This window comes from Ursus arctos, unplaced genomic scaffold, assembly GCF_023065955.2.
Source record: "Ursus arctos isolate Adak ecotype North America unplaced genomic scaffold, UrsArc2.0 scaffold_13, whole genome shotgun sequence".
Classification (NCBI taxonomy): domain Eukaryota; kingdom Metazoa; phylum Chordata; class Mammalia; order Carnivora; family Ursidae; genus Ursus; species Ursus arctos.
The window spans coordinates 63682969-63700701 of NW_026622797.1; the positions used below are offsets into that span (position 1 = coordinate 63682969).

General features: G+C 32.7%; 1 protein-coding gene across 5 annotated transcripts in view; it reads left to right on the plus strand.

Annotated features, from left to right (window-relative positions):
• EPHA7 (EPH receptor A7) overlaps positions 1-17733 on the plus strand; it is a 161130-nt gene that overhangs the window by 6462 nt on the left and 136935 nt on the right. For all 5 annotated transcript variants that reach the window (XM_026511793.4, XM_057311182.1, XM_057311183.1 and 2 more), the window contains exon 3: positions 1866-2535. In XM_026511793.4, coding sequence (XP_026367578.1) covers positions 1866-2535 — 670 coding nt within the window. The remainder of the gene's footprint in view (positions 1-1865; positions 2536-17733) is intronic.

Below are 17733 nucleotides of genomic sequence, written 5' to 3' on the forward strand. Positions count from 1 at the left end.
AAATGCATTTTGTAGTCTCACTATTTGTGATCTATACAATAGCTGTCTTGAAATTTTCCCCTCAGGAATACATTTTTAAATAAAAATTAAAATTAACTGGGTTTCATAAGTAGTGAAATTGATTTTTCGTACATAAAACAAAGTAATATGATTGTTCTTGAAGTTAGAGAAAGGAAATCTTGAGATATGCCTTTATAATAATTGGCCTTGGTTTCTTCGGGCTGGGGAATTGTTAAAAAGAGCACATTTATCTTTAGAGCTTTTGATTTCTTGGTAGATATCATTATCAGTTTTACTTCTTTTAATAATTTCGATCTAATTAAGAGACTAAAATCTCCCCATCCAAATGGATGAATTTGGGTATATTTGGCTAAGTGCCATTCAGACAGATTATAAGCAGCTCACTGAAACAAAGGGAAGTATGCACATCATTAACTAGTCACAAACTCAAGTTGTGTTGAATAAAACCTGCCCATGATAATGGGTTCTTTGCTGCATTTGAGGACTTCGATATGTATAATAAAATTGCTGCAAATATATAATATCGTACAAGAAATCTCTGAATTATAGTATTTTGCTAATTTGTCAGTTTTCTAAAACACAGTTTTAAAAGTAGGTATTAATATTTTAAAGTATTTTAATAAATTGATTCTCTAATCAAGTTTTACAAATAAAACTCATTACCACATGCTTATTAGTTTATTTTCCTCTCTGCTTTTCTTGAAATGATGGTTTAAATATTGCATGCTGTGTGATTTTGGATTTGAATACTAACATTTTCATATTTGACATTTTATATTGGGGAAATGAATACAAGTAGATGATGATTTCACGATTAAGGTAGCCTAAACATAAAGTGGGAAGTTTTGTAATAGTGGTAAGAAAGGACATAATCAGCTGTTATGTTAGACTTCTAGGATATTTTAGGTGAAATGAATTTACTTGCTAATGAGTGGTATAGATATTATTATACATGGCTTAATAGTCTTTAAATTGTTGCAAATTCTGCTAAACTTATTATTTTCCCTTTTCATGAGAAATATGTTTGCCGTCGTATATATTGCATCAGCATATGAATGGACATTTTTAAATATGTGGTATTTTTCCTGTCAAAAAGCTTATTACTGAAATATGATCCAGCATGCTGATTTGCCATGTACATTTGATTGTCTATTGAAAGCAATTTATTTATAAAGATGAATCATGCTTTTATAACTACTTATTTATAGTTATGTGGCTTATGCATGGTATTATATATAACACCGCAATAAATAAATAGCTCTGTAAAATGTGACTGCCTTATATCTCATTTTGGAAAGATTGTAAAAGATTTTGCATTGTGAATATCAACATGTTGTGGACTGCTTTTACATTTCGGAGCACTCTTGGCATTTTCTTCCCTGTGTTTTTTAGGTGCGCTAAGTTTAACATCAACACTTAAAATGTCAACTGAGTTATCAGAAATTCTGCCATGTATCATATGCATATGCATTAAATGGTAATTTAAGTGATTGTGTTGTGCGCTTAGTCTATAAAAATTATAATCTCAGTGGAGACTATAGACATAAGCAAACATGTAAAAAGAAACACTAATACACTAGCAAACAGATATTAAACAAAATGAAATATTTATTTTATGTACAAACGATGCAGGCAACCTGAAAGATGTGCCACTACCAGGATGAAGCTGAACTAAGAGTCCAGTTACTGTTAGCCAGGGTAGGAGTCTACCTGACTCTTTCGCAGATCATCATTTGTGCTATGCTAAAGAAGCCTCATGTACTTTCAAAATAAAAATGTTATTATTATTATTATTATTATTATTTTTGTTGCATGACTGATCACCTTTTTAAAACATTTTACAGTGGGAAGAGATCAGTGGTTTGGATGAGAACTACACCCCGATCCGAACCTACCAGGTGTGCCAGGTCATGGAACCCAACCAAAACAACTGGCTGCGGACTAACTGGATTTCGAAAGGCAATGCACAAAGGATTTTTGTAGAATTGAAATTTACCCTGAGGGATTGTAACAGTCTTCCTGGAGTGCTGGGAACTTGCAAGGAAACCTTTAATTTGTACTATTATGAAACAGACTACGACACTGGCAGGAATATAAGAGAAAACCTCTATGTAAAAATAGACACCATTGCTGCAGATGAAAGTTTTACCCAAGGTGACCTTGGTGAAAGAAAGATGAAGCTTAACACTGAGGTGAGAGAGATTGGACCTTTGTCCAAAAAGGGATTCTATCTTGCCTTTCAGGATGTAGGGGCTTGCATAGCTTTGGTCTCTGTCAAAGTATACTACAAGAAGTGCTGGTCCATTATTGAGAATTTAGCTATCTTTCCAGATACAGTGACTGGTTCAGAATTTTCCTCTTTAGTCGAGGTTCGAGGGACATGTGTCAGCAGTGCAGAGGAAGAGGCGGAAAACTCCCCCAGGATGCACTGCAGTGCAGAAGGAGAATGGTTAGTGCCCATTGGAAAGTGTATCTGCAAAGCAGGCTACCAGCAAAAAGGGGACACTTGTGAACGTAAGTAACCCGTGCTATTAAAATTCCACTTTGCATTTTTTTTCTGTTTCATTATCAGAGATGTTGAGTCTTAATAGTTACTTAAACAAGTGCGTCTGTGCTACACCAGCATTTCCGATTCAGCCGATCTTAAGTGAAGTCACTATTGAGCTATCAATGATTCCCCCACAGTGATATCTGCACTGATGCTATGCAATAAATATTGGCAATAATGACACTTGTTACTAAGATTTAATTTGCCCTGTGTTTGACCTAGAAGTCCACAGTTGCACATTGGTCTATGAGATTTAAGAGAGGAGAGTGAGCAGAGAGAGGTGTGACAGTAATCAGGATTCAATGATAGGGGATTCCTCCTGTTGTGAAATCTGTAGTGTCTGGATTGTAAGTAGCAGAAAAGAGGAGGTTAAGGAGGCTGCTAATAAGAGCTCTGTTGACAGGGCACATACAAATATATTTCTAAACTTTTAGAGTTTTTTAAAAATAATGAAACTTTGATACAAAAATCATCAAATTTCACGTGGTAGATCTCTGAGGTTACTTCTGCCAAAGCCATATTTCTTTTCTGGACTAAATAACAAAACAAATGCTTTTCTGTTAAGTCCTGTTATAGTGGACCACATTTTCTGTGGAAGTGGGCCAAAGTAAAGCTTTAGTTACTGTAATACATCAGTTGGACGTTCTCTATGTTTTGAAACAATAATGCCATACGAATTAGTGAACCTTTTCCTTCGTTTTGTGAAACTGGATTTTCTCTTATATAGTATTCTGTAGCCATTGTAATTGGCCAGTATTTTTCTATTTAAAGCTATGTCACATGGACCTTCAAAATTGATAAGTATTTTTCTGGTTTTGGATATCCCAAAAAATTCTATAATAAGGTTATATTATTTATATATCTTTTAATTTATAAGGAATAATGCATTCTGAAAAATAACTTTTATATATTCTTTCAAAGCCATAATTTTAATAAGTGCAAATCCTAATTAATTTAGAAGGGACTACAACTAACGGTATTAACTTACTATACACAAATACTCTTCCATATGCTTTATATATACTAGTTCATTTAATGAAGTAGATTTCATTATCATGTCTGTTTTATAGAAAAAAAATTGGTGCTAACAAGGGTAAACTGCTTGCTTGTAGTTACTTTAGGAAGTACTATCTGTCTTAGCTTAGAATCAAATTCAGGGCGCTTTGATTCCCGAGCCTGGGCTTTTAGCAACAATATTGACCTGGTTTCTGCACAAAGCAAGGAGAATCCTAGCAAATATTATACTGTTTCATTGCTTAATTCAAATGTCTTGCTCTTAGTAATTTGGTATATAAATCATATTACTTCCCCATAAAATTCTCATTCTAATAGAATATTTAAAGAAATAATAGTTTAAAAAATATTCCGATCTGTGTTGTCCAGTACGGTAACCAGGAGCCACATGTGGCTCTTAGGGTCTAAAAATTGGCTATGCTGAATGGAGATGTACTATAAGTATACTTTGCACACTGGATTTCGACAGCTTAGCACAAAAAAAAAAAAAGAATGTAATGTATCATTAATAATTTTTATGCTGCTTACATATTGAAAGAATCAAAGTTTAGATATGTTGGGTTAAAATATAATGTTAAAATTAATTTTGTTTCTGTTTATTCTTTTTTAATGTGGCTGTTGGAAATTTTAAAATTACATACATAGCTCATACTATATTTCTATTAGACTATTTAGATGGAGTAACTGAGCAAATATATTTTTCTATTCTGATTGAAGAGTTAAATACTTCATGTGCATGGCCACTAGTGTATAAAATACCGAAGACCCAGCACTCAATTGTCATCCATGCTATAGCTAATGCTGTGAAGTGAACTCCGGGCAAAACAGATGCTATAGGTTTGGGTTCTAAACTATAGACCAGTTTATCAGCTTCCTTTGACACCCCTTTGAAGGAGTCAAACCTGTCATACCCACTGTCCTCTTTCCCTCTCCCTTACAGTGGTAGGATTTCTTATTGAGTAGATCATCCTGCAGCTTCCATAAATGTGGAAATCAAAAACTGATGAAAATTTATCAGTACTAGTAGGCAGAATGCTATACCACTGGGGAAGTGTAGAAATATTCTTAGTGAACTAATCAATTCAGTGAAAGGCAATGTTCTTATTGACTTGAAAATAATTATAATAAGAAAATTTAAGAACATACTATTACACCTTAGCTGTAAAAACAGCCAATATGAGTTGTATGCAGATTTTGATTGATGTGAAAGTGGACTTTAAACTTTTGAACAATTAAAAATGGGAAATAAAATAAGTAAAACAGGAGTATTTACAAAAATGCCCAATTAAATCTGCCTAAGAAAAGTCTAGGAAATAACATTAAAATTCCTGCTCTTTTAAGGCTTAAAGATTTTTAAAGAAAATTATTGTATTTTTTTGTATCATTTTGTGTAATTTGACCTAAATGATTTCTGCATTTATTTGTTAAAAACAAACAGGAACTGTTTGCTTTTTATACTTACAAGTATAGAACTTAGTGAGAAAAATACTCTTTAACTGCAATAAAGGCATTTACCATGAGGAAAGACTCCCAATTTCTTCCAAATCAGCAAAATAATCTCATTAAATGTGGTACTATTAAAATTATCCACATTTATTTATTTCAGTTTCAAGAATTGGAACCACATTTGAGGATCAAAGTTATTGTCACCTGCAAACCACACTCAGGTAGTTAAAAATAAAGTAAAATGACTTCACTGTCGTCTACATGAATCCCACATTGAAATAGGTGGAATTAGGTATTAGAAAGAGTTCATTAAAAAAACTGTGATTAGTCATGATGCCTCCTTATGGTTCAACTGAAGGAGTACGTGTGCACTGTTGTAAGTCAAGTAAATTGTTTATGACATAACTTTCTTAATTTTTAACCTAGGTGATGTTGACAAAGGAATTAAAGACCTTATACTTAACTACGGCACTATGTTCATTTGCAAAAACACTTCCCTCCTTGGCATAATTCCAGGGCATTGCTGTGAGAGTACTTGCCTCTGGAATTAATCCAGGCCTGCCTTTATAGTATTTCTCCTGTTTCCTTTCAATGATCCTGTTAAGAGTTTGAAAACAAATTCCAGTCCCATATTGAGGAAAACTGAAGTGTTTGGGAGAGGATGCTAGTGAGTCCCTAGCCAAATGAGGGTGGTTAGCCACTTAAAGGCAAGTTTATCAAGGCACTTGTAGAGTGGAAGTCCATGGTGATATGTGTTAGAGTATAATTTGAAATATGAACAACTGTGAAAACTGATCACAGTTTTGATTAGTTGATGTAAGAGCCTTTTTTTTTCTTCAAGAAGATTTTGAAAAAAACAAACCCCTCAATTTTGAGAACCAAATGTTTCTCAAGTTTACTAATGTATGGAGAACTTTTATTCTTTATTATAATGCTTTCATGAAGACATCTCTTCAGTCTTTGAAAAATATGTAATTCCAGTTGGTTAGCAAGCTTTTATTGTTAAAAAGTCATTTAAAAAAAAATTACCGTAAATTGTCATAGCTTCTGTGCAAACTAGCAGATTATATTTTACATATATAAATATATTCAGAAGACTAATAAAATTGTATTCCGAAATATATTTTGAAATTTCTGGAACTTCTGTATAATTTTATTTCATTTAAAAAGTAGAATAGCATTTGTCAAAGTGTGGAGCTTAGTATTATAACTTGGGTTTGTATGGGTAATTTGCAATTTACACTAAACAATCGTGTTCATATTATTGATTAGTCCTTACCTTATCACTAAGAGATGGAAAGTATTATTTTTTCTTTCTCTTAACCTATGAAGAAACTGAAGCTCAGGGATATTAATACGTAAGAAAATTGGGTAGGAATCCAGTATCCTGTTTACCAAATCAAGTCTTTTTTCCACCACTGCACTACACTGCATCCTAAAATTTGTCCTGAACTTCAACCAATGGATGGATTCTAGTTACTGAAGAAATGGTGAAACTTTGTTCTAAGTAAGGTGACCATATGCCTCATTTGTCTGGGATAATTGTTCTGTTAACACTGCCTCTCTTTGCTTTCCAAAGTGTTCCCATTTGGATGATAAAATATATGGTCTCCCTAACTGTAAAAAATCCAAGGATGTTATGCAGTTCACATGCACCTATATCAGATCGTAGAGATGGGATCTACTTGCATTATTTATATTGCTTAGTTTTGATTTTCTGAATTAAAACAAAAATTTAGGAATTTCTTTTTTGATGATTTTAATGTGAAGGGGAATTACAATAATTTTAGATTTCTAATTTTTATTATAAGGAATTTCCCTAATAGTTGCTTCCTAATATTTTATATTAATATGTTAACAGGCTTGTCATTATTTTATTAACATATAATTAATGGACATATATGTAATTAAATAAAAACATCGATTCAATCTGAAAGCATTGATAATATTAAAATCTGTGTTGATTAGATCTTTGAAAACCATGTTTTGGTTTGTTTGTTTGTTTTTTTTTTCACAAAAAAGTAGCACGTAATTTCTACTATCACTTTTTTATGAAAACAAATAAGTCTTCATAATATATCTTGTTTATAATCAAATATAAACAGAAAAGTAAGATACACTACAGGATTAATAGCTCAATGTAGAGTCACAGTTTTCAAATTCTGGCTCTATGACATACCAGATGTGTAAACTAGGACAATCTCTCTAAGCCTTAATTTCCTTAAGTATAAATAGGGCTAATAAGAATAGTACCTTCCGCATAGGGTTCTTGTTAGAAGTCGATGAAATAATGCATGTAAAAACCCTAAGAATAGTATCTGGGACATAGCAAATAATCAATGAATGCTTGCTATTATCTTGTTACTAATAATGCAAGAAGGAATTTGCTAAGTAAAGAAATCTCATGGCAATGAGTGAATGAGGATAGACCTTACAGGCCACAAATAGTTAAATATCCTTTAAGCCAGTAATTTCATCCCTGGTAACTTATTGGAGAAGATACTTCAATGACAGAAAAGAATTTTTTACATAACCTTTTCTTTCTCCAGCAAGGTATACGATTGGAAATATTGGAAATAACCTAAATGTCCAAAGTTAAGTGCATCACCTTGATTGAAATTAGTCCTTAAAATATCAGCCAGGTGATATAGGAGTTTTAAATTACTCACTATTAATAATTTTGAATGAAAATTAAAGAATAACATTTTGCAGATGCCGATATTTAGAATATACAAGATATACATAGGGAAAAGAATTGATGCAAGGATAAATAACACAATCGATGTTTCAGACTGGTGGGATCTTGGGTGATCTTTGGTTCTCTGAGTTTTTAAATTATGTTGAACATTGACTTATTTTTTAAAAATTTTAAGTTATGTGTAACCTGCTATTTCCTGTAACAGCAGCTTGAATTGTATCTTGAATATATGGGTTTTTAAATTAAGTTAGCATCTCTGTAAAATACAGGGCTCAGGTGATAGAACGGTAGTAAGTAGAGGACATAGTTTAAATAATTTAAAAGGGGGAGATTCAAGGCCTTCAGCAAAAACAGGTCATAAATTTTGTTTGCTTTTTAGTTATTCATAGATGGCAAGAGCTTGTTATAAGTGTTTTACATGTGTTAATTCATTTAGTCTCAAAGAGGGATGTTACTAACTCATTTAATCTAGTAGGTAGGCAATATCATCACTCTGTTTAAAGGACAAAAAAATACCCCTACCGAAGTATTACATTATTTACCTATACTAAATTATATATATGAGATGCATGTATATATATATATACATGATACGTATACAGACATTTACAGGCATTACATATACATATGATGTGATAGATGCAAGTACACACACACATGCACACACACATTTTTATATAAGGAAACCAAAGCCCAGTGAGAGATGGGTTAAGTACCTACAATCGCATAGAGTGGTAGACTGCTGTTTAGTCAAGGTGGTCTGGCGGGGAATCCTTGCCCCTAACCAATACAATGCCTGCATCTTTACATTTTATCTATTGCAAAGTCTTTTATAAAAAGAAATGTTCTTTCAGGATCTTGAAAGATGCTACAAATCTGAACTTTTTTTATTTATAATAATTTCAAAATACTTCTTTGTCTTTCCCCACATCTTAAATATGTCATCTGCTTTGCCATTATCTTTCCTATCCCAGTTCTTTTTTCATGTGGCGTCGGAATGCAGTTTTGTCAAACACAACATAGATAGTATATTACTCTATTAATCAGAAAGTTTCAGGCTCCTCATTACCAATAAAAATTCCCTGTTTTCTCGACTGGTATTTAAGTCCCTCCAACTTGACCCTAACCTTCTTTTCTAATGTTCTGTCCCATATTTATCATACTCAAAGCCCCTGTTCCCCAGCCAGGTACTGATCTGTCCTTCTACGGTAAGTATGCCCATAGATATTTTTATGATGCCCTATTACTTAACATTTGGCCCAAAATAAAGTGGAAACAAACAAACAAACAAACAAACACAATTACCTTTTGTATCTTAATCCTGCACATTCCTGACTTCTTCAATGACTTCTCTCTTCCAAATTCCGATGGCAGTTACTGGTAGTAACACTCTCTTGGTACTTACCATGCCTTGCTTTTTTCAACCTGCAGTGCCAGCTAGCCTGCGTCAGCTGATTGAAATTGTGCCTTTCCTTATAATTTCAAGTTAAATGCCTCTTACTCCCTGTTAGATCATCTCTTCTTCTGGTTACTTATAAATACTTAGCCCTTTCCCTGTGTAAATCATCATATGTGATCTGATTTTTTTATTTTTATTTTTTATTTATTTGTCGGGGGGGGGGCACAAGCAGGGGGAGCGGCAAGCAGAGAGAGAGGGAGAAGACTCCCTGCTGAGGAAGGAGCCTAATGTCGGACTTGGACTGTATCCCAGGACCCCGAGATCATGACCTGAGCTGCAAGCAGACGCTTAACTGACTGAGCCACCCAGGCGTCCCTGCCATCTGATTTTAATCTTTATTTGTAATTCCTTTTACAGCTTCTAAGCTCCTTAAAAACCACAACTTACTTATGGTTTTCTACTACCGACCATAGTATCTACCTAGCGGAGTTCTTGTACCACCTTAGTCTTCCAATAAATGTTTTTCAGCTTCTTAAAGACTTAATCATACACTGCCCACTGCCAAGGCAAATATTTTTTTTTATTTCATATTCATATCACTATTTAATTTCTTGTTGTATATGGCTGGTCTTTATGATAGCCTTAAACCTGATGAGTATGAGAATTTTCTTCTCCTCATGGCATATATAGCAAGATGATAGGCTAATCATTAGAAAACCTAGATAGGAATCTGCTCCAAATATGGAATTTATTTCTATGAAAATAATATAATTATTTATATTTATTCATTGTCATATTCCCATTCTCTGTCACAGTCTTTGTGTGTCTTTCTTTCAACTTCTACGTCTCCCTCCTCTAATGAAATGAAAGTAATTTCACCTTCGTTACTGATATCTATGTCTTGAGGAAGAGAGAGTTCCAAGAGCCTGGTAACATTTTCTAAAATAAAAAGGTCTTGGGGTGCCTGGCTGGCTCAGTCGGAAGAGCATGCAACTCTTGATCTCAAAGTTGTGAGTTCGAACCCATGTTGGGTGTAGAGATTACTAAAAGAAAATAAATAAACTTAAAAAAAAAAAAGAAAGTCAAAGTATATTTGTGTTGATCTTATATGGGAAAGTGATTTTTATAAGATTATTTTGCTTCCAAATTATATATTGTAAATATTATCTCGAATTGCAATACAAAATGAAATAATAGAAACAAATCTGAGAAATCAAATCCTAAACTAATATTCTATTCTATAAATCAGAAATTAAATTCAGTATCTTGTACAAATATATTTCTATTTGAGCCATAGCTACAATTTTTTATACTCTTCGATTATTCACTTTCAGAAGCTTGTAATACTTGTTTAAGGCATCTTTGCATAGGTAATATGTGTAGATCTGGAATTAGTGCCATCTCTATGCTCCTGTCCCACAGGGCCTTTTATCGTGTAACTACCGTTATCACTTTCTTCTGTCCTTTACAGAGATATTTGCTCATAACTCTTTAAAAATATAGATCAATGTCATGGTCATAGTTAAGTTAGAATCATATTACAATTTCCTGTGGACACCGTAGACTGCACTTAAAATTATACTGCTTTTTACTCCTCTTCAATCATCTTTGTATGTGCCCACAGTGCACTGAACATGGTAACTATTCACTACCTAAAAGATAGGAAGAAGGAAGATCTGAAGTGAGGAGAAAATAAGAAAGCAAGGAAATATGAAATTAGTGTGTAGGACTTACCTTGCTAGGATTTATATGACTTCAGAACATATCTAATTATCCTAACTTTGGCAAGTATATGGTCAAACTTTTATATTTCCAGTGGCAGCTTAAATTGTCATTAATTTCTGGCACGCAGTGTGATAATATAAATCAGTGAAACCTGCAGATTTTGCATTTGATTTATTTCTGTATTGAACTTCTAGCCATTTCCTCTTAAGATGTTATATTATAATTACAATCCACAAAGGATTTCATTTATGATGATATTGTGTGTAATATAGTTATTTTGTACAAATAACAATATTATTTTCATGGGAGAAATTTTACCCAGCTATACATTTGATGTTTTTCTCTATGTGTATAAAAATCTGATGCATGATTCAGAGAGGAAAATTTCAGAAAGCCTCTTTATTCTAATTTTCCTCACATTTAAGAGAATTTAAGTTATCCCATCCTCTGCAAAATATCTTACTAATTAAGCTTATGGAGGCACATCTTTATTACGGTATTCATGTCATGTTACTATGTGAAAAGTAGAAGGTTACATGCATATATATTTGAGGTTTTAAAAAATCTGGTAACAAAAGCAGTTCAGCTTTGAGTTTGGGTCAAATTAACGAGTTATAGACATTATTTTTTGCTTTCTACCTGTGATAACAACTTTGTTAAAGATTATAGAATCTGTGTGTATATATATCATAGTATTTTTCCCATATAACAGCATTTCACAGGAACACAGGAAAAGATATACCTTAGTTGAAGTAAATGTGTATATTTTCTCTCAAATTCTGTGGTCTTATGAAGTAGTATGGAAGGTTTATTATTCAGTTTACTTTGTTTAGTCTGGGGTCAATGAATGATACAGAAAACCAGGGAAAATACATGGAGCATAGGAATTTGAAATTTGTTTCAAGGTTTAATTTTTGTGCTGTGGGTTTTGAATTTTTTCATTTGAAATGAAAAAATTACTTACTGTTGATGATGATATTATCTCTTGCTTCTAAGAGAAAACCAGGGGGGTTTGAAAGAACACATACTGTGTTTTATACTTTGTTTCACGTGTTACCTAACTAATACTTACGTTAGATTCTCATCTGTGGTGATGTTAGCCTCCCACCTGCACTGAAGGCATTAACGCTAAATTACAACCTTTTGTAGAATACCTAAATTTGGTGAAGGGAGCACCATGATGCTTTTACTAATAAAATAGACTGTCAATCAGATATAATTGTTACCTGCATATCTTACATTTATCATTTATTAAAGTTAGTTAACAATCTATTATGTTAGTATTATCTACTTTACTTTTTAAGAAGAACAGTCTTTTTAAAAGAGAGTAGGATAAGAAAGGGATTAAGGATGGGAGTGGTAGGTGTGGAGGGGTAGAATATATCTAAAGAATTGCTAGATATGACAAAAGTTTATTCTAAGAAAAATGAAGTGAATATTGGTGACTTTACTAAACTACTCTTTATTTTCCCGTGATTTATATGTTCTATGTTTATTTAGTAATTTACTATTATTAGCTAAACTAGTTCCCATATAGACAATGACATCGAATGGTATTGACTTTAATTAATGACCTTAATTTAAACTAGTAGATTGGCTTAAATAAATAAACTTGATTGATTTTAAAATCATGTCTTCATATCCACTATTTTTAACAGGCAAAATAACTTATACTACACAGTGTTCCTATTTCAGTTGACCTTTTCCTGTAAAGTAGTTTTATCCTTGAAAAGAGATGTGAGATAGGACAGGAATATATATAACATATATATAAATTCATTATAATAAATCTGTTCTGTGGACATTCTTGCACTCCTTGAGGGTATAATCCCTTCCAAGACAATTAGAATCATAAATTCTTGGAGTTTGAGTGTACCTTAAAGATTATAAAAAATAAATTAGAGGGTTTTTTTTTTTTTTTGGTCTCTCTCTCTTTTTTTTTTTTTTCAATAAGTGGGACAACTAAAGACCTCATTTATAGTTCTAACAGTTCATTCATGAGAGATCCCAAAGTAAAATCAGAACTTACTCTTTCCAGTTTCTTTCCACTTTGACATTACACACACAATATATATTACATGTACACATGTATGTACATACATATATACACACATACATATATATGCACACACACACACACACACACACACATTCACTGCCCACCTCTACTTGCCCCAGGGGTAAAAAATCATACGTCAACATAATGGAACAAAAAATTAAGTTTATTTTTTCCTTGACCCATTTTTAGATTTCTAAATTGCTCTGCACTAATATTTTAATTTGTAAGTGCTGAATAGTTAAGACTTCTTTCTCTGTGGAAATCTCAATTGACTTTTACAAGGAGGCTGAAAACTCTTATAGGATATTCTTGGATTATTGCATATATATATAAGAAAAAAAAAGCAAAATAAAAGCTACCTCAGCAATGTCATTAAATTTTCCTTCACAAAGAAAAACATTATAAACTAACTTTTACTCCTTTATTTTCAAGTAGATTGTTTTAGGTTTCCTCTGCCATATAAGAAAGTAAAGTCCTTTTTTTTTTCTTCTTTTTCTTTTTTTCTTTTTTTCTTTCTCTCTTTTTTCTTTTAATTTTCAATTCTTGTAGTATTTTACCAGCTCCTAGGTAGGTAATTTTTAACAGTTAGCATGTTTTGGGTAATGTGACAATTGTACGTAAATGTGCTTTCAAAGATAGTGGACACCTCTTAGATTATCAGAAACCTAGAATTTGGAAGGGAGCAGCAACTCTGCTGTTTAACCTTGTGATTTCTGACTGGATCTCCTCCAAGAAACCTTCAGACCTCAGCCCCTCGGACCTTGCAAGGGCAGAGGGACAGTCAGCCTTCTGTAAAATCTGTTTCTCAAACTGACCTTTAAAATTAACACATGCTAAGCTTCGACATTCCGGTTGTGAGCTGGAGCTGGGAAAACATGTGGCTCTAAGCTTAATATGTTGAGACAGTATTTTAGTTTGCAAAGGAAACCTGATAGGAACTTTTAAAGTTTGCTATTTCAGCCATGCTTCTTGCTGTTTCTGATGTTTATTCTGCACAAACATTATGCACAGAGTACTGTGTTTTTCAAGGCTGAACTTAATGGTTTGGTCATTTAACTGCTTTTTAACTTTTTCCAATATAACAACATTGCTATTCACTTCAAATTTCATACAGCGATCTCGTCGATTGTCGATTTTCAAGATTATTCACCAGGCCATCACTGTATGTGTAGCCCTCCTTCTTTCTAATATCCTTCATCCTTCAGTGTGGTAAAGTGGGTGTTCTCTCCCATCCCCACTCCCACTAGCTTTTCTTCCTTTCTTCCTTCCTTCCTTTCTTTCTCTCCCTTTCTTTCTTTCTTTCTTTCTTTCTTTCTTTCTTTCTTTCTTTCTTTCATTCTCTAATTTCTTCTTTTTTCTCCCCCCACATCTTTTCCTATAGTGTTGTAGACTTTGACAATAGCTTTTCCTTTACTTTTCAGAAAATTCTGTGCTATTCCCCGGTTTGAAACTTTTCAGAACATACCTTCCCATCTACTAAGTGGATTAAAATAGTAAGAGTACTTACCCATTCTGTGTTTTCACTTATTGAAATCCATGCATGTAGTTGGCAACATTATGTCTTTTTGCCTTCCTTACATGACAGTGATTCCACATATTATAATTTGGTGTAAGGCATATCAATTAAAAAACATTGAACCTTATTATAACTATTACTCATTATTATTGCAAAATTTTGATCTAATGATGGCATATCTTTGTGTTTTGAACTACTTTCCATCCTTTTATGCTTTTAGTAGAAGTGTTAATTGGATCTAAAGAGGAAATCTAGTTTTTACCTCTTCAAATCATTGATAATGTTCATTATTTACAAAACTTTATAAAATTAAACTTTTAATATTAAATTGAGAAGAGACTTTCAAAATGGTAAATTTAAAAATAAAAATCACAACTCATAATATGGGGCAAAACTTTTATAATTTGAATTCTAACTTGTATTTATTGAGCTAAGAAAATAAACCATACTTTGATCAATGCTGGAGGTCCTAGTCCCTTTTGTAACGTTTGAACTGTGACTATATAATTCTAGAATTACCATTGTAAGTCAGTATCATGAAGGAACTTAGTCAAGATGTGTATATGAATGCTTAAAGTTCTTAATTCTTATTTTTCAAAAAGCTGTAACAGTTTTGTTATGGTATGAGATAGGGGGATAGGGGGTGGGGACTTAACAACAAAGGAGAGTGTAGTAATAATTTAAATGGTTTTTTTCTACCAGGAAGGCAGATTAAGGGTGAATACAAAAGAGAAGCAAGGTTAGGATACTGCCACAACTTCTTCTGATCTTTAGTTTTTTAAGGATTTTCTGTCATTGTATACTCTGTTGCAGAGACAACAAACTACGTGTTAGGTCTGTAAAAGACAGCATAAATATTCAGGGGCCTGTGAATACAGCTTATTTAAGCTTATATGATACAAGCTGAGACAAGGTTGACTTGTTGAAAAGCAAAACACTAATGTATACCAGAGTTCACATTCAGCACATCTTTCATTGCAGCCCCTCGCTTTTGTTTTTGCTTTTATATATATATTTTTTACCATTTCCTAATGTATGAGATAAAAAGAAACAAAGAACCCCCCCCAAAACAAATCTGCTTTTGCACATAGGCTAATCTATAGTGACAATAATATACATTGTATTCATATAAACCTAAAGGGCATGCTTATTTATTATTCATTAATGTCAATAGATAACTGACTGTCACTTGCAGTCAGAGTAGAGTCTGACAGAATGCTGACAGTGATTGACGGACATGCTCCTGAGAATCTGCATAGGCAGAATGCTTAGGTCAGTTGAACATATAAAAACATCCTGGACCTAGACTGGGCATGAGGAATCTTATTGGTATTTTTATTTAAAAAAAAACTTTGCATAGTCCTAAGAACTCATTTGATCTTAAGATTAATTTCAGATCTTTAGGGCCATAATTATCAAATTAAAGTAGTAACTAATTTGATTTTTTAAAAAATCGTGTTCCTGATGCTTCCGGCTCATATCCTAGGGGCAGAATGTTGATTTTGTTCACTCCCCATTGCAGAAAGAGAAATTAAAAAAAAAAAAAGGTTGATAGTTGCCTCGTACATACATATCTGAAATTATTGGCATTGTATTGAAGGAAATAATATTTAATTTAGAGAATAAAAGTTAAAAGTCATTGATGTACGGTCTATATGATATTAAAAATAAAAGGGAACTGTGTTCTTGAATTTTTTCTTTGAATGATTTCAGTAATGTATATTTTTAAATGGAGTCCTCAGCCTTAATAAATATACTTATTTTAATGAGAGTTGTTAATTCTATATCTAGAACAAAATGTTTGGCTATAGAGATTTTAATTAATAGTTATTTTCAATTAAAATTTGCTAATTTTCTCAACTTGGATGAAAGCATCAACACTAAAATATAATACACAGAATTTCAGAATGTTTTAATAGAGACTTAATAGTTTTTATTTCAGAGTACAAGAAAATTATCACATTATATCTTGTCTGCAGTCACAAAAGGGTTAACTTGAGTTAGAATTGGTGTATCCTTATCTTCATTTTTGTGTAATTTATTTTTATTTTTAGTTCTCTCTTTTTGTACTAAGATCAGTATTTTTACGTATATATATATTTATTAGCTAACTGCAATCCCAGATATGCCAATATGTTAAACTATATTTTACATGCAATAAATAATGTTGACAGTTACATATTATAATATTATAAAGCGTCTGAGTTAGAAATCCATACATACTCAAAATAGTCATTTCTCGTAAAATGTGTTACATGTAAATCTGTTTGTAAGAACTTTTCATCATTTTAGCATATGTGTTTTTGAACATTTGAATTTGAGGTTAGGTAGTTTCTTTCAGATTATTCAAATGTCAGTCACAAATCTCCAACATATTAAAATAGCTCACAGCCAGGATCTCAAAGCAACATGTAATTTATTATATTGTTATAGCATCTTTGTTATGTATTAAATATTTTCATGTATATTTTTAGTCAGGGAAGGCCGTGTTTCACAGTGTCAGCCAGTAGTAGAAAGCAAAATGGAAAAATTATATAGACTAGAATTATATAGAATGAAAATTACATAGAATACTTTCAGGTACATGTGTTTTAAAATATGGTTGTCAGTAACTGCTTATATAAAATGTGAAGTACTTTTTCCCTCCCTACTGAATAGTTCTGCATGATGTATTTTGCGGATATTAGTCATCAAATAGACGTGAGATTTTGACTTTCCATTTGGAAGTATACTATGAGATTATCTAAGGGTTGATTTCTACAGACAGATTACATACCACTTTCATTAAAATGACATTGGGAAACTGAGGTAAATAGTTCAACATTTTCTGTGCTGACACGATGTTTGCCTGTCTGACTGCATCCTTTCCAATAGACAGCAGAGATGCAATTACAAAAAAAAGACATCTGTGCCAAGGTTTAGCTAGCCAAAAAGGGCAAGCTCTTGTGTTTAAAAGGTAGAGAATCCAATCGATGAAAATGTCTGGACCTGTTAGCACCAGTAAGGCTGAAGGCCACTGGGAAGCTCAGAGAGGGTCTTTTGTTGTGGAGATAGAAAGAGACCCAAACTATGACACTGTAGGGGAGCAGGGTCAGCGGAGAAGATCATCCATCTTCCTCAGTGGCAGCTTTCTGTCAGATTCTAACCCCGCTCAGTAGACGAACGAAGCCTCTACTGTTGACACCAACTGATTCTCAGCCAAGTGTAAATGAAGCTAATATTCACTGACCTTATGCATAGCAAATGAAGCCCTGTGTGTCATTTGAGAAATAATGTTTTCTGACACTTCAAAAAGTGAATGATGGAC